The sequence below is a fragment of the Larus michahellis genome, chromosome 3, assembly GCF_964199755.1.
Source record: "Larus michahellis chromosome 3, bLarMic1.1, whole genome shotgun sequence".
NCBI lineage: Eukaryota > Metazoa > Chordata > Aves > Charadriiformes > Laridae > Larus > Larus michahellis.
Window position 1 is genome coordinate 107,671,993 of NC_133898.1, and position 27,215 is coordinate 107,699,207.

At 35.0% G+C, this 27,215-nt stretch overlaps 1 protein-coding gene across 1 annotated transcript in view; it reads left to right on the top strand.

The window, feature by feature from the left end:
• Positions 1 to 27,215, top strand: part of CSMD1 (CUB and Sushi multiple domains 1) — a 1,197,588-nt gene that overhangs the window by 958,893 nt on the left and 211,480 nt on the right. The window contains exons 24-26 of the mRNA XM_074581652.1: positions 14,532 to 14,723; positions 19,133 to 19,259; positions 21,724 to 21,926. Of these exons, the coding sequence (XP_074437753.1) occupies positions 14,532 to 14,723; positions 19,133 to 19,259; positions 21,724 to 21,926 (522 nt within the window). The remainder of the gene's footprint in view (positions 1 to 14,531; positions 14,724 to 19,132; positions 19,260 to 21,723; positions 21,927 to 27,215) is intronic.

Consider the following 27,215-nt stretch of genomic DNA (forward strand, 5'->3'; position numbering starts at 1 on the left):
AACTACAAGACGGTTTCAAGGAAGCAGATTTAGCAGAATGGGTAGAAAGAACTTTCCACTGGAAAGGGTCATGAAAAAATCTGTACTTTTTCTCAATTTAACTGTTTTGAGAAGCTAAGGAATATTTTGACTGAGGACTAAAATTATAGGGATTATATTTGAGGAAATTGCTTCAGAAAAATGGAGACAGTAACATTTTGTTAATATTTTAGCCTGAGATCAGTGGGGTAAGTATATATGAATGAGTCAATGAAACTGTAATTTGAGCGATAGCTGAATCTGAGTTTACCAGGGGAGAAAAAACCAAGAGGAATAAAGAAGAACACTTGTGTACTTTGTGTAAAACAAGTTGATATAAAGCCACTTCCTTAAAGGTAGGGTGAAAATGTGTTAGGATGAATAAGTGTCTGGTTCCACATATAGTACCTCTACACTGGTGTCAGAGGGAATGACTGTGAACATTCATAACTCAGTGCTGAGGAAATGACAACATAAGCTTCATAGGACTAATTTTTTTACCTGAGGATGATCTCAGGTTTCAATAGATTATTCCGTCTTAATTGTCTTTTATATACAAATGTGTCCTGGTTTCAGCTGGGAAAGAGTTAATTTCCTTTCTAGTGATTGCTGTGAAAGGAATGTTAATAACGCATAGTATTTTATTCGTTGCTAGGCAATGTTTATACTTTTCAAGGACTCTCTTCAGCTTCCCATAGAAGCTGGAAGGAGCATAGACAGAACGATGGAATGGCCAGTGTAGTATTCTGTACCATAGATGACATGCTCAGTATATAAATGGGGGTTGGCTAGGGGACAGGAATCTGTGATCAGTGCTTGGAAAGATACAGTCCACCAGGTGGTGAGAGTGACTGGTGTTATTATTATTATTATTGTTGTTGTTGCTGTTTTTATTATTAATAATAATAATAATTATTAATAATTTTCTTTTCTGTTATTGTTCTATTAAACCGTCTTTATCTCAACACATGAGGTTTTTTCTCTTTCCCTTTCCTCTCCTTTTCTCCTTCTCCCTGCCCTTCTTGGCGGAAGGGGGAGAGCTGCGCAAGCAGCTGCATGGTCCTAGCTGCCAGCTGGGGTTACACGACGACATAGGAAGTAAGAGGATATTCCAATATGAGAAGTTAGTGGATTATTTTAGTTTTAAGAATGAAGCCAAAGTCCTACAAATTTTCTTTTATGTTATTTCGTACTCATCTCAAACAGAGCTTGCTGAAATAGCAAAGTTTTTCTTTGCATCCCTCCCCAATGGGAAGTGTTTGTAAAATCCAGGGAACAAAAAAGGACTTTTAAGATGGCTTTAATTCCCTAATAGTAGAGGACATCAATAGACATCTGCATGTAAAAATATAAGTTTATACATGTCATAGCCGCAACTGACTCTTGTGATGGTTACTTTTTTTCGGTTGAGAAAATGTCCGTTCTTCTTTCATAATTTCAGTTTTATAATTTGGGGATTTTTTTTTTCCACTGTCTAGTTATAACTTTTCTCCCTGAGATACATCTAGTTTTTGTGGGGAAGAGAAGATGTAGCCATAGGCATTCACACAGCTGGACCTACATTTCCTGTTCATTGCTCAGTTAGAAGATTTGGCCATTCTGGTATAAAGATGCCAGTGCTTTGTGCTGTCATGTCAGTAGTATTTAACGTTAAATTGACATTCAAATTAGAATGAAATCTTATTGATGCCACACAGTGACAGGCAGTAAAAGCAAAACAGAGCTGTCTGGTAAAAGTAACAGACTGCAACTTTAAATAAGGAACAACGCAGTACAACCTCTGAATAACAAACAGGCAGTCTGCCTGCAGTGTCTAACCCCTCCCCTATCACAGTCCTGACACAAGAGGAATTTTAACAGTGGCTATTTTCACTCATCTTGTGGAGAACTGAAGTTACTCTCACTTGTGTCACAAGGGCTTCCTTGCGAATGTTTAATCCTTATTCCTTGAACGTAGTCACACTTTCCCTAGCTACTGGAAAAACAAAACCAGTCCCTCCACATTTTATCATACAAGTCATATACAAATGTTTTGTGGTGCTCTGAGTACTGCATAATGCTGACTACTCTGTGGTCTGTATGTGGTCTCTGGAGACCACAGCGTACTCAGCACTATGCTTTACTTCCACAGTGGTCACTCTTAACTCCTGTGAATTTAACTTGTACAATAATTTTACTTATGTCTTACTTGTTTCATGTAGATGTCAATGAAAAAATTACTTTCACGATTTCTCTTTGCCAGTAGCTGTGTCACTGGTTACCTTTTAAAGACGTTGCCATTTTATGTGTGTGTCCAAAATTCTTAGAAAGATGATAAAACACTTCAAACAGTCTTCATATCTCAAAACAAAGGCTGCAGCAAAGAAGGCAGTGTCTGTGCTTCCTGTTCAAATACTTGTCCTCCCTTGTTTTCTCAGTAAGTTCCCCCACAGCTCAGAAGAAAACACGCCTTCCCTTCACAGTACCGGCTAGAACTCTCAAAACTCATTTCTTCTCACGGTGCCTGAGGATGGGTGTCTATATTCATGATAACCATTCAGCCATTTCCCCAGAGAGTGTCCCGGGGTTGTGATGTGTAAGGAACTTTACCACTGTGTAGAACTGTTCTCTGTACTCTCCTCAGGACTGAGTGCTTTAACCAAGTTCCTTGCACTGATGGTTGCCTGTCTGAGATAGCGTGAAGTTGCTCTCGATCCTTATCCAGACATCTACTTTTTTAGGAGCAGTTTATCTAGCTCTCTGTGGCAATTTCATGGTTCCTCAGTCTCGTGCAGGATATAATAGAATCAAAAGCGTCACTTATCTGGAGAATAAGCCTTGGAGTCCATTGTAATGAGGCAGTGGAAGGGTTCATCCAGGAATAGTGACAGATATCGGTAGGAAAGTGCCTGGCTCCATTGGGGCACTCAACAGAATGTTCTGCCTCACAACAGACTCCTGTGTGTTTCAGAAACATGCAGAACTAGTTTAAGACTTTTTAAAGTCTGAAGACCATTCAGAGATTTGTGGTATACTCTGTAGCTGGATTTTAACTTTCTAAAGTCCTTTCACTCACCTGTCCCTGATTCACTGCTCCAGATTAAAAATGTAGTTCCCTGTTAGTTCCTCAACACTTGCCTTTTATTTGTATCCTCCATTTCCCTAAGATGAAAAATTAGTTACTTTCCTGCATTTCTGTGCTAAGATGGAAATGAGGGCTGAAAAATTCTCACTAAGGATTTGTCTTTTTGAGAGTGAATATTATGTAGACTGAGATCTTAACTTAATGTTAACTTCCGCTGCATTTGAATCCAAGACCATTTCTTTCACTGAAAGCAGAATTCTGTGTGGCTATCATTTCTGACAGAAGAGCGGGCAAGATTCAGGGCCTTGAACTATGCTCAACTCCATAGAATTTGATTAAATTCTATGTAGTGTTTCTAAAAGAAAACAGATTTAGGATTGTGCATTGATTTGCCATTTTTTGCCATTAATGGCATAATTTGCCATTATTTGTATGCGCAGTTGGATTTACTGAATTTTAGCTGGGATTTGTTCCAAAAGTTTTCCCATTTCCTCTGCTTTTCACAAAAAGACTACTGTTGGTTTGCAGTGAATCGTTTCCTCTTTTCCAAGTTTTACATGAGTAGACAGTAGTGTTACTGACAGTTTCTTCCCACTGCTGTAATTATGAGAATTTCCCCATGAGCAAAAATTCCTGTCTGAAAGCTTAGGACACTTGAACAGAACTGCCAGTATCTTATTGTTCTTTACCACTGGCCTTCCTGCGTACTTTGGCCTCATGTTGGGTGAAAAATTATTATTTCCAGTTTAGGATTATCATCTCAACCCTCTCTGTTTTTGGAAAGAGAAGCTGCAGCTAATGAGTATGAAACAAGGGCAACAACTGTCATTATTATCCAGCTAATTGTCTTATTAATAAGCAGTTCCTTTAGTCAGGTAGATCATCTGGATTTAGGAACCTAGGGTGATGGACTAATCTTTCTTGCAAGCTCCTTGCTGCAATTCAAATGTAAGATCACTTAGGTGCCTCATTGTTGATTTACTGAATTGATGAAAGTACAAACTATAACAGTCTAATTATAAAATCTAAGCAACACAAATGTAAAGATATTATTCTATTCCATACTGTTTTACAAAAGTAAAACCTTACATAGGGTTGTTTTTTTTATGTTATACATTTCAAGTCACTTACGTGTGCCCCTGAGATCAAAGTTTGATCTTAGCTTTCTTCTGAGTGATTGAAATGACCTCTTCTAAAAATGACCTCATGTAAAAAACGTTACATAACCATTTTTTAAATTTTGAAATTAAATAGTTTATGAAAACACAAATTTTCAGGAAAAAAAAATCAGAATTCATTTGTAAGGTTTTTAACCGTTCAGATGCAGGAATGTGATTGTTTTCTCCCCTCTCCTCATTATATGAGGAAATTGTTTACATTTCATCAAATTAAGCTTGTTGACCTAGAATCTAGTCATTTTTTATAACTGAACATTAACAATAAAGAAGGAACAGATTTTTAAGTCATCCAAACTATGTTTCTTTTTATTTAAAAATGTAATAAAGTTACTTAAGAATAAAACCAAGATTATTCCTTCAAAAGTTTATGCGTAGTATTAAAATCACCCTGCCAAAACTATGTGTATACGATATATGAGCAGAATTAGGGGTGCATGTAGAGAGCAAACTATTTGGAAGAAAGATAGCTGAAGAAGATGAATGCTATAAACCTATCTATTCTTTCCACTTTCATAAACTTCCTAGGTGGAGAAGGTTGCTTAAGACAGAAAGGTGAAAGGTAGACAAGATTTATGCGTTTTGCATTATCTAAGTTGTTCACCACAGTGTATATAGAACCTGATTTTCAGAAGTGTTGGGCAGCAATACCACTAGCCAGAATAACAGGTGCTGTGTGCATGTTGTTCCCCTGTCAGCGTATGAAAGAATGAGCACAGCTGCAGATGATGGGGGTCTTTAACTTTCAGTCCTGTCTGCGCCAATACCGGTTTTTATAAGCTTGTACAAATCTTTTCCCATGTTTCAATCTGTCCCTTATGATCATCGTGACTTGATTACTCTAAGAGTGAGTATTCCAGAAAAGATTGTGAGGAAATGAATGCATTTGTAATCATTGCAGCATTTGGAAGCCATTAAGCCAGAGTACCTTGCACAAAATAATGTAAGAATAAACGTATGTGCTCCTTTTCTGTGCACCACCCACTCTACCCCCCACAAAGGTCAGACCAGTGCTGCTCTTACAAGTAGCCTGCAGAATATTTTTAAGTACTGAGTGTATCAGTCATCTCCCCACTGATTATAAAGGGGTCTTAGACATGGAGCATTCCTGAAGATATCTCTCTATAGACACTTGAAGTTACAGTTCTCAAACTCACATGGAGTCTCACCTTTTAATTCCTGCTTCTCTTACATTGAGTATAAATTATAAATAATTATTCATTTGCTTGCTGATTGCAAAGCTTACTTGTATGCTTTCTATATATACACATTAATTATCTTGATATAGGCACATATATTTGCATACCTATCTCTTGCAAGTATTGTTATTTATTAAATGTATTTTCTTTCAGTAACATAGTCACATACAAAAACTGTCTTATACTACCTGTTTACATGTATTTAACTTGCTTCTTAAATTTACAATTTTTTTCTTTTGTATGTGTGGATATTATAGTTGAAAATAGGAGAACAGACATTTTGAATAGGACATATGGACACAAAGAATCTGGTTGGAAGTTGGTGGGGAAAGGCCGTAAAACATTTTGTAATGTTACAGAATTTTTTTTGTAAAATTACAGAAGAAAATTATAGACAAGAGTTCTTCTTTCACTTTATGCTCAAAAGACCTGCTACTGACAACACGTATTAACATCCCTATTTTACGTTTTACATGTTTACATACAGTTTCTTGCATGTTGCTTATGTCAAGAAAAAGTGCTGAGCTGAAACTCCTATAAGAAAGTATTATCCATTGAATGACTGTCTCATCAATATAGTCATGAATTGCCAATAGATTGCAAAACTGAGAAATTAAAAGTGTACCTTTCCAAAGGATACAAAGCAGCAGGTATCATTACTTACTGTGAACACATTCTGCTGTACAAGCATGTAGAAATATATCAATTTATTTGAGAAACGTGGTTCCTTTGGTCTCTTTCAGATGATCTGAGTTACAGTGTAAATATTCAGTCACCGAGACATAAAAATATTTCAGCCCTCCTTACAAAAACTGCACATCCAAGAGAAAGAGGTCTGGAGCTAATTTTGTCCCAGTGCATACAACCCATGCTCATTTGTCATCCTAGGCTCTTTGAAAGTTCATGCAAGTTTCAGATACATCACTATAGCCACGTTATCCAAACACTTTTCTTTCCATAGACTTTTCTGTCTTTCTAATTAGGTAGAGATTTTGTAATTGGCACATTTTCCACTACATAATACAGACTTTTTTTCTCTACAACTGTAGGTTTCAATAGCACTTAAATGGTTCCAAGACAGAATGAAAATGCCAGGAACTCTCATTTTGAATTGCATTGATTTAATGAAATAGATTATGTTACGGATGTTTAAGATGCAACAACGGCAGAATGAGTATTTGTTGACATTTACATGCATTTAGAAATCCATTATAGACTCTGAATGTTAACTCAGGCACCATTTCATACTTTTAATTACTCTTTGGTAGTTCAAAAATGATTCAATGTAAAATATATAGATTATGTTTATGAGCTTAAATTACTTGAGATTTAGATAACGCTAAGAGAGATCTTGGTGTTTCCAATGTTTTCATATTACCTTTTTAAATATTAAAACATCTGTTAATATTTCCATGTATGCACTGAAATAGGATTTATATATGTATGTCACCCCAAAATATTTTACCACATCACTTCCGGAAGCTAAAGATAGATTATACATAATTTATGAGTTTTTTCTTCCATAGCAAGTAGAAATGAAAAGACAACATTACCTTTTCGCTAAGCAAGGCCCACCTAGTCTATATTTGTGGTATAGAGATTATTAAACACTACTTGGAGTCCCATGGAGGGTACTTTTAGTCCTTTCGTGCTTAATATGTGAACTGCAAAAACTTTTTCGCATTCAGAATAATTAACCCCTCATGGCTCGTCTTGTGAAATTTTTATGGGGATTAGTGGTATTGCTGTTTTAATGGTATTTCCTCATCTGTAACTAACTGTAATGTTAATAGGAAATTATATGAGTATAAATTTATTCATCTAGGCTGAGATCATTGATAGTGTTGACCTATACCTCTATGCTATATACTATGTTTTCAGGACCTGTTCTTCTTTAGATCAGACATTTAAAGTTTTGCAAATATCCCAGGTGGCATTTCTTTTAAAATGTCAGTATGGTTTTGTGTGGTAGGCTTTCTATTTAGAGTTCGTACTAAAAACTGCCAGAGTCCACAGAAGTTACAACGCAGGTTTGTGGTTTTTTGAATTTACAAGAGGAAATTCCCTCCAAATTCTTTTTTTGTTTTACAGCTTGATGGCTACAGTATTCCTTTACTTGGTGGTTACAGTGCTCTGGGATCATATCTGGGGCCGAGGTTCCATATGATTCTGTGCAGCATCAGAACACCCAGCAGTGCAAATCTGATCTGAATCTGGCACAAACACATGACTGAATTCCTGTAAAAATAACTAGAGCATACAGAAAGAAATTTATGAGCATTTTGTGTTTTTTTGCCAGTTTTATATATGGTTCAGCATGAAGTCAGAATGGCATTGACAAACAATAATTAATCCAACATAAATCTTGTAAACGAAGTTAACCTGTCAGAAATTGTTAAACAAATTTGCACCATGGGACCACAGTGTGAAGGACTGTGATGTTACATTTATTTTACTGTCAGTTCAATTATTTCCTCTTCCATTTCTATGGGTCAGGTTTTAATTGCCATAGTATACTTTGTGCCAAAGCATGAACAAGGTATACTGAGGCAGAAAGAAAAAAAAGGGAGGAATAAAGCCCTGAAGCCTAATTTCTATGATGCTTATCGGGGCCCTGTATTCTGGTCTCTCATGACAGTGTGCTTATATGTTCTACTAAGACAGACATAATGTAACATGCCTTGGCATGCGTTGGAAGTAAAATTCGGATGAGTACCATAGCTCGCAACTCAGAGTGTCTTTCTTGCTTTTGTTAACTTTCTAGACCAGGAACTCAACTTTTTTTTGGTAATACTCATCATAAAAGCCTTAGTATTGAACTTAAGGTTACAGTTTCCCAGTAGGGATGAAATACCTAAAGGTTGGTAATGCTTATCTTTTAGGTGCGGACTTTTTTGCATGTCTGGCATTATTTATTTTAGATTACTTATTTTTCGTATAGCCAATGTAGGTTTACATACAGTAGAAATGCATATGTTTGTGTGTATATGTATATATGTGGTAAGTAAACTGTATTCTTCCTTTCAAAATAGGTGAAGAGAACATTTGCAGTTATCTCAGAACTTCATCAGCTTCTGTTAAAAGTAAACTGTACTATATAGAATCCCTGAGAATTTCTCTTGGGGACACAAAATGAACACTCATGTCGCCGTTTTGGCTAAATTGGCTTCTACCTGAATTCACATTGAAGACAGGTTTTGAAGGGTGCAAACTTGAAGCTGAACTGAAAGGTGTGCTCCAGGGATGCACGTAACATACTCCACCTACTAATGGACACAAAACCTAGTCCGAAGTAAAAACATTTTAGTGCAGATAGTGTCGACATTGTTTCCACAGCTTCAGTGTGTTTCGCTGCCCAGATTTGCTTCTACTGTACTGCACTGCTGACTAATGTAGACAGAACCACAGTACCCATCATAATTAAACTGAGCTGAAAGAAGTTGTAATTAATAGTCGACATAAATTACAGACACATCAATAATTTTTACCCTGACAAGCGGTATTTCTACATTCCTGATTATTTATATCAAATATGACAGAACAAAACACATGGGATAAATCGTGTCAGGAGGTGATAGCCAATCATGAAGATGTATTCTGGCTGTTTTGGTTTAAATGCAACTGGCTTTTATCCATTCATTGTTCTGATAATCCTGTAATGAAACTCAGGAATAAGATAATTGGCAGCACTTTCTCAGCAGTAAGAATATCGGCAGAATTTCTGACTGTTGGCTCATTTCAACATCAGGTAAACCCGAGTACTGTGATTGGAGCTCGTGACCATATTTCCCCACTGTGAAAGTTCACAGCATCTACTTTAACACTGAAGTTCTGTTGCAACATTTCAACAATGAGATTTCACAACAATATGGCCCTTTATGACAAATTACACCAGATGTACAAGAGCATCAGGGAAAAAGGGAATGAAAAGTTCTATTTTTTGTGTATAAAGAGAAGGGGAAAGAATTGGATAAAATGAACTGGAAACGCATCTTGCCTGTGAAGAAACAGGGCAAGGTCCTGGTATATTTGCACGTGATTAGCAGCTCCCAATTTTTAATAGGCCTGCTGAAAAAACAGAGGTAATCTTGCTTGTGGAAAAGTTTAGTGAATGTGAGGCCACAAATTATGTACTGTCATTCTTATATTTTTTCTAGAGTATTCAAAGTGGCATTTTAAAAATTTGGCATAAGAGGCAGAAATTAGTTTGTTTGATGTTCTTACAGGGAATATTCTATTTTTCAGATACAAAAAGCAATAACACTCTTTATTTTGTCATACTGAATGTTTGTACCTAATTTTTTTTCTTGGCATAATATTATGAAAACAACCCTAAAAATTGAGACTACCACTGGACTTTTCCTAAATTAGCAATGATTAGAAGAAATTAAAATCAATATTAATTTCCCAAGGTGGTCTTTTGATAAAAATATCTCAATAATCTAAACAAAACAGCAAATGAAGGGTTTAATGTCTCAAGGATATTTAAATTTAGGTTTTATGTTTTTGTTTCCAGTTAGATATTTTTATTTGGATGTTATTTTTTTTCTGTCCTGTGTGTGAAATAGGAAATTGAATTCTGATACCCAGGCCAGCGAGTGGTTTTCAATCAGCTTATCTAACACTTTACCCCAAATAAATACTTGATTAGATTTGAGTTTAAAATAGATTGACAGAAAATCTTACCTCCTCTATTGATATAAATGCTCCCACAGAGTCTCAAAAATAAGATTTAAAAAAGCAATATATTTCTGTCTGGGACTTCATGTCCTCTGACACACACACAGGCTTAGAAATTCATATACGTACTGTTGTGTACTTAAACACGGTGTCTTTACCAGAGCTGTTTTTTCCTACTTATAACTTGCAAAGGTATTTTGTCATTTACAGATACAGAAATACAGTTCAGTGAGTATTTGTAGAATATGAGACTCTTGAAGAAGCAGACGATTTACCTTGGGATAGTGCTATTGACAGGTGAAAAAGTCTTTCCACATTTGGAGAACGATGACTCAAAAAGAACTGTAAAAGTATACTAGATTTAGAGAAGCTTCATCTACATTTATGATATTTATGCTAAAACAGTAAATGGAAAAAATCATTAAATTTCATGTGATTGATCTAAACCAGTCTGAGGTGGAGGAGAAAAAGAGCCAGTAAGTCATTAACTAATTTATTCTTATTGCAACAGTAATTGAATTTTATGTTTATATACAGAAGTTCTAGGCAAACTTTATGTATGTGTGTATGTATGTATGTATTTATTATGTGTTTTATTTCTTTATAAATGTACACACAGTGACGCAAACTTTTGTAATAAAAATCAATATATTTTAAGATGTGAATTCTATGACATATACATACTATATATGTAGCAATATAACAAAAGTAATTTCGGAACTCTCTTAGTCAAAATAATGCCAAAGACTAGTAAATCATTTTACAAGTTGGATATTTTAGGCTTAAAATAAACAAAACCCAACAATACTTTTTTTTTTTTTTTGCTTTTCCTAAATGCCAGCTCTCAATCTACATTTTGAATTAAATTTCTGTCTTCAAAAAATTTAGGTTTCGAGCAAAACCTTTCTATAAGAGCCACAGTAAGTTTTTATGTTAGTAAGTAATAGCAAGGTGGTTTCATTTAAGGATTAATTTCATATCTTTGTATCAGATTATATTTAATTCAATTATAGTATTCTAACATAGTAGTAAAGTGAATTTCAACCTGTAATCTACGGGGCTTCATGGACTTCTGCCACTGCGTCTGCAAACGTAATCAAGAAAAGCAAGTTTATTTTCAAGAGAGAGAGACTTTTATAGTACTGTAGCTCACTTTAGAGAACTTGTATCAGTCTACAAAGCAAAGGAGGCAGAAAACCTCTGTGTTAGTGGATACTTGAAGGTATAAGTGACTTAAAATAATGATGTGAACTATTAATAAGCTAAAGGAAAAACGGAAAGACCTTTTGTGCTACTTAGTCCTATTTCAAAGCGAGAACAGAGAAAAGTGCAGACAGGCTATGGTAGGCTTCTGTGAAACTTCTAAAGCTTATGGCAGGATCTCTTTAACTCTTCACATCTGTGAGGCTTCAGGAGTCCTCAGGGATCGTTATTGCAGATAAGGAGAAAATGGAATAGTCTGTCTGCTATCTATACTGTGCAAACAGATTGTAAAAAGATAAACACACCAAACTTGGTTTTACACCATTCAGGAAGCCGTTATTCTGATGAATGGGGGGATCTAGTGCCTTTTGTAGACACATCATCCTACAGAAGCAGCACTGCAAAAAGGAGAGAACAAATAAGATTTTCTGTCATTGCATCATATATATTTACACACTTCTGCAAAACTAAATGCTAAGTGCAATACAGGAAATGATAGCAAGTCTGATGTCAATTTTATCCCAGTCTTGACATCTTCTGTAGTGAAGATGTCTATATACCAGACTAGAAGGGCTTGTTTGTCCAAAAGTTTGTTTCATTTCACCCATTTATCTGTTGGTCTTATAAAGATACTACCTCTCCCTGACAGCCTCTTCTTTATGTGGTAGAAGGAAAGTTTATTTCACCACACACAAATAGATTCTTTAATCAGGGAAGTTTCATATGTCAATCACATGCTACTGCTAGTGATAACCACATGTTGCACCTACTAAAGGATGGGAAAGTATCTGAAAGCAGGTGGCAGAGAAATAGTGTTACATTGGCTTATGCTGTCATAAAATTATGCAGCATTAAAATATCATCACATTGTTTATCAAACAAGCTACATTTTCAGGGTTTTAAATAAATGTCTTTGTATGTTTGATAAGGAGATTAAAATAGTGAAATATAGCTATTTCTTGTGAAGGCCAACTCATCTGTATGACCTAACCATCTTGGCTTTTTTTACAGTGAATGAAGAAAAATATACCTTTTTAAAATTGCGCAGTTCAGCCAATCTATTTTAGGTATCTACTTTAGGATGAGATTAATCATACCCCATAAGTTGCTATTCTAAAAGACAGACAATGGATTTAGATATAGCTGTTTTATAGAATAGATGCTCAGAGCTAGTTAAAATGAATGCTACCCCTTTTATCTGGAAACTGAGTGTGTTTGCTTGTTTTGTTTTTGTCAACAGAATAAAATTGCAGAGATGTGCAAATATTCACATAGAAACAATCTTTTAGCAAGGGAATAATGATAAGTCTCTATAATCCATTTGTACAGTGCGTGATTATACATACTCCTCCTGACACATGGGCTACACCTCTGTTAGTAAACTAAACATTGTCAGGGCAGCAGTGTGGGAAAGTGATTGTCTAGACTGCTGAAATGTTGGAGTAAATGCTAGCATGCTTCTAGCTTGGGTTGTCTGGCACTCTCCTGAACAATCTCAGGCGTAATTTAGCAGACAGTGTGAGCTAAATTCCCAGGAAGTGGCTTGTAGGCAGTCATGCTGCTTTGAAGGGTAATGGCAGTGGTCTGAGCATGCTCATTGGTCTTGGGGCTTGAGGTTTCTTAAGATATTAGCACAGATAGAGATGCAGTGTCTATGTATGTGATGGAATAGCATTCTTTTTTTGAGGTATTCCGTTTCCCTAACTCTAGATACTTAAAATTCTGAGCTACTGGAGCCTACTATATAAAGAGAAAACCTAGGTTCAGTTTACAGTAAAGGCAAAAAATAAGTATTTCTGGAAAATTATTGAATTGACTAATCCTAGACAGCTATCTAAATCCGAGTTGGTTTGTTTTCTTGAGATTCATATTTCTCTGCTGACTATGAAAGTAGCCTAAGCTAACTAGTTCAAGTTTAGCCCTCTAATTTTCAGAAGTCTGAGTTATGACAGGTAAATCCCAACCTTTGTGTCCAATTTACAAACAAAGAAAACAAAGGCATTTTGTGTTTTCAGAGGACTCAGTTGTTGGACAGCTTTAGCATATGTACAGGATGAAAAACAAGGTATTAGACTACTTGTCATTTTTTCAACTGAAGTTGATCTTTTCAGCATCAGGAGAAAGGCAACAAGAAAAATGTGATACAAACTCTAGTTTGTGTATGTGTAAAATAATGAAAAGTTGTCTATGGATATGTTATTTACCACAAAGATGTCTGATTCTCTCCTAATTAGTGAAAGGCCTCATGTAGGGAATAGGCTGAAAACAACAAACTGAAGGGAAGACCAGCAGCCTGATTCGGAACCGCATAACGAAGCTGTTCAGTAAAATTGGGATAGCAAAATGGAAACCATTTGTAGAGTCAGAATTACTTTCTTAAGCTGGGGACATGACAGTAAGTAATGAAAAATCCACAAATCTGACTGGAGTTGACAAAGATGAATTTGGAACCACCCTTTATATTGCTCAAAGAGCTCGACCTCATGGCAAAAGTAGAGATTTAGAATGCATCTTTATATTTGATCAATGCCATATGGAGAAAATGCAGAGAGGAAAGGGTATATATGGAAAGAGTTGTAGCTGCTCAGAGTGGAAGGGGCACAGAAGCAGCTGTTTATCCCATTCAGCATGTTAATAGGCCAAAAAAGGGGAATGCTGATTAAAAATGAGTTTAGGAATATTTCTTCATTTTAAGAAGAGAAGAAGCTGAAGCCATGCTATCTTGACACCAGGATGGATGAGATAACCTTTGCATTTTCTTCCTGAGTTCCCACTATGTTGTGCTGGTTTGGTTATGGAGATTAGATGAGGAGGTGAAGCTCCCACTTAGTGCCATACACAGGGTCGATATTGCTTCCTTTCCTCTGAATAAAAAAGAATAGAAGAATAGAAGTGATCTAAATTAATAAATTGTTCACTAATCTCTTTTGGGATAGTGTAGATAATACGCTTTCTTCAATAAACTAATGCCATAATCAAATAACAAATTAATAATTAGATCTTGGTGTTTCAGTTTCTGATTTACCCAAATTATGTATAATTTATTTTTGGTTACTGTGGATACATATAATCTAAATGAATCATGAGCATATAATTTGCCTTAAGATCAAATTCATTGGCATTATATTTTGATTGATATTTTATATCTTTGTGTCTTTTTTGCTTCTTCTCCCTTCCCATTTGCGTTTGCAGGTTTTGACCTAGTGAAGTGTGAAGATCCTGGCATACCAAATTACGGCTACAAGATCCGAGATGAAGGACATTTTATAGATACTGTCATTTTATACAGCTGTAATCCTGGCTATACAATGCATGGTAGTAGTATTATGACCTGCTTAAGTGGAGATCGAAGAGTTTGGGACAAACCATTGCCCACTTGCATAGGTAATATGGATTGTGACAATGAAAGATTTTGGTTTGGTATTTCAAGAAAAAACCCCTCATATTCCGTCTTTCTATACTTTATGTCCTGGTTTATGATAATGGTGTAAACATACTTTAAGTTTCAAGTGATGATGTAGTGTGGCTATCCAGGTATACCTTCTCTGAAACAGATGGCTGGCTAGTAATGCTAGAAAACTGCTAGGAGACACTTTTTTCTGTAGGACAGGCAGTGGTATTATCCTAACACTTCACAAGCTAAGCAAACCCCATAATAAAACAAATTAAGATTTTTTTTACCTTATCTGTTTTCATCGGAAATTATTTCAGCATCTCATTCCTATGAAGCTAATTTCTAATTTTCACACCATATTGGTCGATTGTTTTATCTGCATGGTCTTGAGTCATTGTTTCCGTGCTGGGATACCACATCTGTCAGAGCCTTGAGGTAGACCTTTTCGTTAAATATCACATGTCTTCAAGTCTCTAAAACTGTTTCGTTGCAACCAACCGGAATGTTAAATAGAGAAGTACTAGATGAGGTGCATAAAATAACTGAGCACCAGTATAGCTATTCCCATTGTACCTTTGCTAGGCAGTTTCTCTCCTCTTTTGCTTTCCAGTCCAGCAATTACCAGTGACTTCCTGAGTTCAGGTTCCACATGGAGTTCCCATGAGTCACTGGGAAAGTCTTTCTTGCTTTGTGTCTTCCGATGCTTAGTTTTTGCGTCTGCTGCCTGCTGCAGGCAGGCCACCAACTTCTTTCAACGCTCACCTGAACCTGTACGATCCTTGCTTGTTGCCTCTCTCCCATATTGGGTGCTACATTCTCCATTCCAGGAGCTGCTTCCTGCTGAGCACATTCACAGACCTGCAGTCTACAAAGGAGCAAGCTCCCTTCCTTTCAAAAGTTCAGCTTACCCAGAGGGTAAGTGCCAGAAAAACATCAGTGACCAGCATTTCTGCTGTCTTAGTAGAGGTGTTACTTTTCCTACTTGATTCTAGAATTATATCTAAGTTTTCTCTTTTTTTTATATATATATATATATATATATATATATATGTCAGGTCGAAACAACTCTTTCCAGTTTTGATTTAAAGGCTTTTCCAGGCTTTTTGTACATTCAGGTCCTCAAGCTCTTCAGTTTAATTGGTTAGCTTCCTTATCCTCTAAGTTTGCCCTTTTGTACAGAAGAGCCATAATTAGTCCTACCTCTGCCTATCACCCCATTTAATTTAAACGAAGTCATTACTCTAAGGTCATTTTCTGTGATATTTTCTTGTGCCTGTGTTCACCACCAAGGAAGTATTTGAATCAGTTCTAAAATACATGTTGGTTCCAAGTCTATTAGGTGAATAAATCCATCCGTCTACCTGTTTTCTTTCTTAGTATGGTGATTTGTCCTCTTATTTATATGTGGGATATTAAAATCTCAACCGTACGGTGTTAATAAATATTCCAGTCTGACCTAGAGGAAGATAGGGAACCGAGAATGAAGTGAATCTAAAGAAAATTACCATCTTTGCTCCTGTAGAACATCTTTAATAACACTTCTCCAAAATATTTTTGACGAATATGCATGTTTTTTCATGCTAACTTTATTTAGTTTACTGCATCACTACTGTGTAATGCTCCCTTCACTCCCATATCTCTACCTGTATTTCCAGTTTTCTTGGTAACAGTATACTTTTAAGCTTCTATATTCCACTTACGATTGCTACTCTATCTTTTGGATTTTTTCATTATACTTTGATTTTGTACCATGCATTACTAGATTTGGTTTCTGTATTTTGTTGCTAAGCTTTTGGAATCACTTGTACCAAAATCTCTTGAGGATCTCACTTCATCTCTAAGTGGAATTATGTCCTACTATCAGTAGAATAGTCAATTTTCTTTTAGGATCCTGAGACAGATTTTTTTTTTGCTTTCTGTCAGCTCAACCACATAGCTCTCTTTCTATGTACCTTTATGTCTTTACATATCTTTTTTTTTACTGTCCTTGTTCCTATCTTTAGGATCAAATTTGGGGATTGTATCAGCTTTGTAGAACCTCCCTCTTCCTATTTCTCAATTTAAAACTCTTCTGAAACATTTATTAGCTCCCCAAGAAGTCAAATGCACACCATTCTCTCTGAAAATCTTCTAAAGGTGAATCTTTCTAAACAGCCTTTCACAAACAGTCTGTTGCCTTCATTAGGTATGTTTTTTCTACTGTGCTGTGGACATGAAAACTTGTCATGAAGATCCCTGAAAACTCAGTTAAGCATCTGCAGACCATTTTGTGCACACTTTTTTTCCCCCTCCAGTGTTATTTATATAACCCTTTCTTTCTTCGGTTTTATCTTATGCTATCACAGTTTTATCTCTTCCAACTCTGATCTGACTGGCTTCCTTTTCTTCCTTTTTCTTAAGTTGTAATGAACTTCCAAACAACATATTCTTTCTTAGACACATTTTCTTGGTATCCTTCTGTTTGTGCAGACCTATTCTTTTTTGCTTGTTGTGTTTTAGATCAGCATTTGATATTTACTGTTGTATCCAGTGACATTTACATTCATCGTTGTTTTTACCATCATTTTAATCTCATTCACAACAAATTTCAAACCCATACATAGACACATTCCACATATTCTACACCTAGTCATCTTCAGCGATACACTGCTGTATTGGTTTTAGCATTCATTTTCATTTCTCTGTGGTCTGAGCCTTAATGAAGAAAACCAAGGAACTGTAATCCTGTAATTCCTTCTCTAGAAGATTACAGAACTTGTTGAAATATAAGTCACTTCTGTTAGTTATAGTATAGTTATTTACTCTGTTTGGTATATTGTTCGAGGTAGTGATTTTACAGTGGGGTCGTTTCTGCATATTGAAAAGCAAACTTTTTGGATTTTTTGTTAGAATCACTTGTCAAAGTTTACTTTTGACCTGCTCCTAAAATGGATATTATTCTTTTTAAATATATGTACTATATAATGCATCATTCCAAAATTTATCATGTATTCTGTTTCTCAGTGAGTCTTCTCAGAATTTGAAAGCAAATCTGTCAGTTATTTTGAGTTTAAATAATTTTTGTTTCACTGAGTTATCTTGAGTTCTTTGTACTGTACTGTAGCAGTCATTTCTTTATCTGTAGCTGTCTGTCGCAGAGATTATTGCATTCTGAACTTTCTTATATAATGAAAATTAACTGAAATCTTAGGCAGAGGTTTATGTTTGAAGAAATTATGTACTAAAGCAGCTTTCTGCTGTGGTTCTCTAAATAATATGTAATGTTTTGAGTGATCAAACCAGCAGGATAAATAAGTAAATCAGTAACCTTGTTTCCTCTACAGTTATTTTCCCTCGTGGTAACAACTGGGCTGTGAGCATTGACTTGGTGGCATGTGTAAGACTTCTTATTTGTTAGGAGTGTTCCTGATAGATTATTTAGTCCAACTGCCATGGTTCTTTCATCATCTGTGTCTTACACTATGCTCGCTGCACAGCTGTGCTTGAAGAGTTCCCCATGGTAGCATATTTTAATATTGCTACTTGTAAGGCAACACTGTAAATGAAGTAGGAATACAGGAACATCGCTTAACTGAAGAGTTACTGATCCTTTTTGATTCTGGGGCACCTGACTGTTACACAGTTCTGGTTTCATCAGGGTGCGTCTTCATGCTGGCCAGACAACAGCATGATGCTCTAAACATGCAATGTAAGAACCATTTGATTCCAGATGCTTAGCACTGCAATTGGTCTCTCCACAAAGTTAAGATAGCATTGATAATAAAAATGTTTTAAACCAGGCACTGCATACTTTGAAATCATAGCTTTCTGATTTACTCTCTTACTTTGTGGGCATATGGCATTTAAATTTTTAAATACTAAAGGAAATTACTAGGGAATACCTAGCTGCTTTTTGATGTAATTAACTTGAAGTTTTATAGAAGCAACTTGAAAGCATTAAACTAAAAGGTATTTTGACATTAGAACAACAGATAAAGTGATTTTAATTACAGAACCCAATGCTGTAAAGTCTGAATTTCATTCAGACTTTTGAGCATTCAGTGTTACTTAGAAAAGCCAAACATGTTAAATGGGATATTTCTGAAACATTTTTGCTTTCTTGGGGATGCTAAAATTGCGCTTTTGTAGTTTCTGTTCATACTGAACTACTCTTGTTGCTGAAATAACATAACACAGAAGTATGGCTTATTGTTTTATAACAAGGTAGGAATGTGATCATTGTATGTGCTTTTTTATCTCGTGTACATGTCCTAGTTTGTATTTATGTGTACTATTTCAGGGATATTAGGTCATTCTGTTGCCTTTTTAGAAGACAGAGGGATGTGGAATGGACAGAAAATTGAACCACAAAATATTATGGTCTTGTTAAAAATAAATGTAATCCTTACTTATTTTGTAGCTGAGTGTGGTGGTCGTATTCATGCTGCTACATCAGGGCGCATTTTGTCCCCTGGTTACCCAGCACCATATGACAACAATCTTCATTGCATTTGGATTATCGAAGCAGATCCAGGAAAGACAATAAGGTACATGCTTAATTTCAATATTTATTGTTGACTTCAGTATTGTGTAAATTATAGTCTGTGCCTTACATTCTCACACCCACACAATTTTTTGTTTATTAACTACTCCTTACATTAATAAAGTCGATGCTTGCCACGCTGACATTTATGAGTGCCATTCCTCTAGGGTACCTAAATTGTGTAAGGGGACACCTAGGCATCTAATTCAGAACTGTGGATTCCGTTGGATAATATGGCCCGTAAATCCTCAGTGTAGTAGAGCGGTGCACTGCTATGCCTTTTTCTAGCTGTAAACAAGCTAAAGTGCCAAGCCGTCAACCGTGGTTTCAAAATTCTTCCCTCGAGTCATTGTAATGCCATTCTTTTATATCTTACCGTCACATTCAGTGTAATAATTTGTTGTTTTAATTCAAATATAATTATTCAACACTGTTTCTTAAATACATTACCTCAAGGAGATGTAAATTCCTGATTCTCTGCCAGGAGTGCTTAGACATCAGGCATCTTGGACCTTGTTTGGGTACCTATTAGGAACTGTCTTTTTGTCATGAATGCTTTGATCTGATGAGGATTTGACAATAAGCAGCAGCAGCAGAGATTAGTGCTATAAAGCTTTATATACAACTCTGAAGGGTTTTCATTTTCCATTCCTAGTCTCTTCCGTCATATCATTATTAACATATATAACATTTTGAATTATGTAAGTATCAGACTTTTTCCCCATAATCAGTTGAATAATAAGACCAGCAACATCTTAGAAGACGTTGAGAATAATCAAATTTGATAAAAATGATGAGATTTTAATGAGAAGTGCACACAGGACTGAAAAAATGCTTAATAGACAAGACTGGAAGATTTTTCCACATAATGTAGGCAGCATAACAAAAAAGGAAGAAACTAGAAGAATACAGAAAATTGGGGAAACACAACTAGTAACTAACGCATGAAAGAAAGGTACATGAGAAGGATGGTGGAATCTAGATCTTTTATTCTATAATGATTTATGGAAGGATGATGGAAGGATTCAAAAATTCAGGCAGAAGGAATTTAGTAATACAAGAAAACTTTTAAAACAGTATTTCCTCATCAGTTTGACATACCAACAAAAAAGGCTATCATACTTTGCTGTTGATGTATAGCTAAATCACTCAAGTGGAATGAATGCCAATATTTAAAGACTGTTTCAGCTCAGTTTTGCTGTAGTAACATACAGATTCAAAAACTCTGAAATGGCAAATTCTTTTCAATATTCAAGCTAGTTTGCCCACTCCCAACAGGAATTTGCTGTGAAAGCAAGAATATAACAAAAACGTTTAACTTCTAATCAAGATAGATAATCTTAATTTCTGTCATTTTGAAATAATTTATTGATACTAATATGTTTAATGATATGCAATAGAGATTAGTTTTATATTCCAGTGACAGGAAAGAAGTGTGTAATTTCCAGTAAATGTGTTACTTCAGAATATTAGCTATTTATTTTGAGCAAAATGTTACCAAATAGTAAGTTGTTTCATTATTCACTTTATGTGGACAATAGTTTTAACTGATCACTTAAATGTAAAATGTTACTTTTTAAAATTAAAAATGCAAAAATGTAAGCAAATGGCAAACTGTTCATTGGGAGGGTTTTTTTTTTCCTTTTTTATTTCTAGTAATTCCGTTTCACTAAGCCAAATAATGAATTCACTCCATCATAGTTGATTTCAATGCATCATTTACATTTAAATGTCAATTTTTAAATTAATGATTTCCAATTAATGGCAAGTGTAATGAAGAAAAATCAACACACAACTATATGAAAAAAAAGTTTTTATATTTACCTATTAGATTTCTTCAAAGTTAAAAATGTAAACAGTCAGAACTTAAAGTCGATGTACATATTTTGACTAATAACATAGCATTCTTGAACATCTTTCTAAATCTAATACTTCATCTGGAGATAAATACAGATCATTCTATTATAATAAGATTTTATATCGTATGAGTTTTGGCATAAGGCAAAGATAGGACAATATGGTTTCTGGTTTTGTATAGGAAAGAAAATGCAATGTCAACAGAATTCCCTGTGCTATGTATGCTGCTGTCCACTAGCTACTGCTTTTTTTCAATTGCATGTAATTCAAGCCAATCAATGTTCTTGGTATCCTCATATGAACGAAGAGAGGAAACCTTTGACAAAATCATAATTCTTATCCCTTAAAACATCTGTGATAAAAATAACTGAATTTGTATAAATACTACTGTATGCCCCATAATGGTGTTTTCTGTAATTCAGGCATTTATAGAACAGAATAGCATCTCTCTTGCAAGATCAGCTCATCCAACAGGAAAAATGGGTATCTCTTCAGGACCACCAGCTTTTCTGCAGTCCTAAACAGCATCTCAAAACTAAGTACAGTTTGGGATTATTGCTTGGAGTTTTGATTAATGAGTAATATACAGTGCTTTTACTTTCTCTTTGCAGTCTGCATTTTATTGTTTTTGACACTGAGGTTGCTCATGACATCTTGAAGGTATGGGATGGGCCTATTGAGAGCAGCATACTTCTGAAAGAATGGAGTGGCTCAGCCCTTCCGGAGGATATTCACAGCACTTTCAACTCATTAACATTACAATTTGACAGTGATTTCTTCATCAGCAAATCAGGCTTCTCCATTCAGTTTTCAAGTATGTAAATATTTTTTTCATCTCAAATACAATAATTATATATGCTATTTATGTACATTATTCTTACAAATATGAACTGTTTCTCATCTTACAACTTCCTCATTCTTTAAAACAAAGACATTATGTGATTTTCATTGTTTTATACATCGCAAATAGCTACAACTAGGGTGAATTTTTGTATTTGCTTTGAATGTTCAGGTCTTCTTATTGCTTGTTTTGCACAGCAACCACATGCCTAGCATTATCTAATTAGCATTATTTAACAAGTCAAAATGGGTTTGTACATACATAAGTTTTCTTCTGCACTGATGGTTTTAAATGTTCCCACCAGTGCTACCTGATAATATATTATTTTGTGTTTATATATCAAGTTGTTTAGGTTTTTTTTCTCACAACATTGGTTGCATGATACATCATTTTTGTGAACTTAACCACTGTTCATGTACATGATTAAACTGAAGAATAAAATATATCTTTCCATATTTAAACACATTTAAAAAATTGCTATTAAACTAATCAAATTAATCTTCAGGTTGAAAGTGAAAGGTCCTCCATATACAGAGAAGCTGTGATCAACATTGTATATGTGATCAATATTGTAAAACTGAGTATGTGGGGTTTTTCTGTGATACTGTGAGTGAAGTGTTAAAGACTGATGGTATGACTGCAGGGAGAACGCATCATTGACTTTGACTCAGTAGTTGCATCCTTATATATCTAGATGTAATGTATATAAGAGTATTTCTGCTCAGGAACATAGGAAAATTATGAATTAATAAAATATGTGAGAGTAGGAGTATTATTTAAAATGTCTGTAGGTGCTGTCATTCAGAAGTAAAGGGCACTAATAAGCTTTCAGTCATTAGTATTTGCATGAGGAAATATACTTTGGGAGTTTCCCGGTCTGTAAATAATGCATTTTATATTTACCTGTTTAATTCATTTTGCTTGATTTTTCTGAATGTTGTACCCCCCAAACCACGGGCTCTTTCATCAACTCTAAGATACCTCCTTAAAAGTATGCAAAATGAATTAAAGACAAAGAGCAGAAAAAATGTTTCTAAAATTTCTTCCCGTGTGCTATATATTGTGCTGCTTTTCATGTTGTTTGATTTTAAATTAATTTAAATTTTGATGTTAAATTTTAAATTTGTGGAAATGAAGGATTTTTTTACTCTGTTAGGGTTAGCAAACACATGTTGTATTATATGAAAATGTTTGTAAGTGTATGCACAAATTAAGAAAGGAGGAAAATATTTAAGCAGTTGGTGATATTTATAGTAAGTAGGAGACAATTTAGTGCTTAAGGGTGAAGAACTGATTTTGTCATCTTAGTATAATATCTAATGGATGCACCCAGTGATCATGCTGGCAATTGTAGCGTGTGTCTTACTGGAATTAATTGGAATTAGTGGTGAAGAACTGAATGCCTCAGCTCAAGTAAAGGGAAAATGATATTAAAATTTCATTTACCCTGCTTGACAAGTGGAGTGTTTTATTAATTTTTTAATTGTAAGGAGTAAAAAATATGAGTTAAGGAATATATTAACATAAATGTTAAATTATTTCATCTAAAAAACAGAGATTAGTTTATTTAGTCTCCTTGAGGCAATGGGCAGACCTCTGTGGCCTTGATCTGTAAAGGATTTAAGCTAATTAATCTATGGTTAAGTGAGGATCTTGCATGCTTTAGTATTCATCATGTGTTCAAACTGTAGGCCAGTTTATAGCAAGGCTGCACAGAACATTGAAATTTCACCACTATCATAGTTTGAAACTCAATGAGTAAAAGAATCTTGAGTTGCTTAAACTTTTTTCTGGTAGTTGCAGAAGATTTTATTACAAGTTCTGTGAAGGTAACTGCTCATTTTGTGTCTTTGTGTCACGTGAAGGATTTTCAAGTGTTGCATTTATTAATGAGTATATTTTATTTAAGTATTAATTACAATCCAAGGAGTAAACTTCAGGTGCAGAATTGCACAGGATCGTAAAACCTTCAATAATCTGGACCTCTTACACATGCAACTTCTGTATTGGATTATGCCATTGAAATGAGTGTCTATATCAATGAACATCCTATTATGGGATCATACAAAGGATATATGTCTGAGAGTATCAGGTCAAATGAGCAGCTTAAAGACAAAGCGTTAAAGTGCTAACCTTCAGCTGGAGAATTTCTATCACTACTGTGAATGTGCTGATTACTTTCTATACTTTGCACTCTAGAATGCCCTTATTGCATCTGCCTAAAAAAAAAGGTGCTGGGAAAGGATAGTATGAGGTGGATCAGAAAATATCACCTATAAATTACTTACTGTTGATTGTAAATGTAGAGGTATTTTTAATGGAAAAATATAAGTGGCTGAAGCTTACAAAATGTTTGAACGCTATTAAAAGTGCCTTGTCTTGCCCACTCAGCTCAGCATATAGAGCATGAGGACATGAACTGACAAGAGTGATTATGTTAATTGTAATCAGCCTAATGCTTTTCATTAAAACTTAATTACCATTTAATCATGCATAAAAAGACAAAAAATTGAGTTCACTGTACAAAATTGACCTTTACTCTGGGGGTTAAATACATTTAAACTATGTATTACAAGCCAGGGAAGTCAACCAGCTCTTTCTGATCACCATACAAGAAGCGAACACAAGAAGGGGATAGGCAAATTTGGTACTTGCCACTTCTATTGCGAAGAAACAAAGTTTCTGGCAGCAAAAACTTCCTACCTAAGTTAGCTATGAAAAAGAAGTTAAAGAAGTTTTCTAACCTAGTGTAATTCTGTCCTACGTGTCTAAGGAAAATGGGATGTTTTCCTCTGAAGTTGTCTTTTTCTTTTTATCAGCTATAGGTCTAGTTATACTAACTTACACTAAATCTCAAACTTCTGGGCTTCTAGGGGCAAGTGAAATGAACTCTACTTGTCTTTTCACAGGTGTCTAGTTTCCTTTGAGATGCCATAGAGTATCCTGGCTAGTCTCCATCTGCCACTCCAGAAGGTCACACCCCCTTAAGTCCTTGGTTATATCTTCCAGTCCTGTGCAGATACCTTGGATATTGAAAGGCATCTCAAATGAGACTAGCCACCTATGTTGAAGCAGACCAATCTTGCCCTGAATGTTTAATCTTCAGCTACTCTAGCCTTCTGAGAGTACTTGGATCCCATGCTAGTGAATGGTCCATTGCTTTTATTGACCTGAAGCTTATTTTATTTAGAGTTTTTTTATATCTAACCATATAATTTGTTTAGTTGATATTAACAATACCAATGGAAGTGGCAGATAGAAAAAGCACTGGCAGATGGTAGTCATATTATCATTCTTACAGACTCAGCCTTATTTTTACAATACCTAATAGTAGTTCTACCCTTACAGTCTAGCATTTTTTCTTGAACTAAATTCTCAGCTGTTGTAACTTAAAAGAACTGTATCCTTTTCTTAAACTAAAAGATACATTCGTAGTTCCTCAGCTGGTTTCATAGACTTTGCTCCTCAAGGCTGTAATACATCATTCACACTCTTCTTACAATGGAAAAAAACATTTTGGAAATGTCTGGATTTTTTAGAGTCGGACCCATCTGTGATGGTTTTCTATGCCTACCTCTGGTACTATGGCATGGTTCATTTCTCTTAGTCATAGTTTTCTGTAAGGATACACGTTAATTAACAATATACCTATACCTGCTTTTGTGTGAACAGAAAAGTTATCTTTTTTTTTTGCTAATACAGAACAAATGGCAAAACTTAATAAAGTGGTAAAAGAGTTTTTTCTCAATTTCTGTTTGATATTTTTATCTTAGAACTTCAGACAGTCATTTTATTAAAAATGAAGATAAGAAATGAAGGCATTTGTGTAGTTTGTTTAGTCCAATTTTGGTTTTTCTATTGCTTGCTTGCTCGCTCTCCCAATATTTTAAAAATTTGCTTTTGAAGTAAATGCAGAGGTAAGCAATGAAGAGTAAAGATGCTTGACTAAATTTTTGACTTAACAACAGAAGTCATGAATTATGGTAATAAAAACAAACAACTTATACCAACCAGTTAATTAGAACAATTATTTGGAAAATACTATGTCTGACGTTGGCACATCTGTTGATATCTTACTTCCTCTGACAAGAGCTTAAGCATCAGCAGTTCTGTGTTTGATAGTTCTTAATGATACTGGGCTTAATCTGACATCTGTTTAAGCAATGACACCTGCTTCTGTCCAGTTTTTTAATTCCATTTGATCATTTGTTTGTTTACAGCAACTCTTACAATAGCTGTGTCACCTGTCTTCAACTGTTAGTGTTGTCTTGTAAATTGTTCTTTTATCGTTGAAATATCTTTTAATCACTTTCCTAGTGGGCTGAGCTACTACATTTAAGTAGTGTAAGCATTTCCATGACAGAATCTTTGTTGCTAGGATTTGTCATGCAATTGTTCCAGTTTGATTCACAATTAAATTATCAAGAAAAGGGGGTTAACACAAAAATATATTTTAAAAGAAATTTACACATTCACATATCTGCGTTACTAACTAAATTTTGAATTTAAAGAAAATGAAATTCATTAAGACGTCCCTTGTTAAAATAAATAAAAGGACACAAGAATTCAGGATTCCCTTTCAAAGGCTATTACCTAATCATTTCACAGTTCAGTCTCTTCTCTTTCTTTCTGTGGTGCTATAAATGTTGCATTACATGCTCACAATAACAGCTTTCTGAAACCGTGTCATAGCATTCCTATTCGTCATCTAATCCATGGCCTGGGCAAGGCATCCTTGGCCTCACAGGGGGTGGGTAGCAGTTCTTAATTTGGTTCTTGCGGAACTAAGAGGAAATGAAACTTGTGGGTAACTTTGATGGTCATCTCTAAACTTGTGAGTTTTTGTACTTCAAACTTGATGAAAGAGGCTGCATTATCACTTCAGTTTCTTTTTTTCTTTACATTCTTAGACAATAGAGGATATTTAAATATGTGGTTGATGCTAATGTGCACAGTTCTTAGTCTTTATATTTACATATATTACATGAGATACTTTTTAGAGAGCAAAAACTATTCTTTGACATTTGGAAATGTTTGTTAGTCTGAAAACACTGCAGATCCTATATACAGTGTCTCAGCTTTGATATGTCGAAATCCTTCTCAAACCTATTATGCAAGCATAATGCACTAAACAGGGAAAGCTTGTCCATTGCCTGCAAATTTACAAGCCTAGCTCCCAAAACGTCTTTATTATTTTTGTAACCACGTGGAATAGAAAAAATAGTCTCTGCAGCACAACGCTGCAGTAAATGGCTTACATGA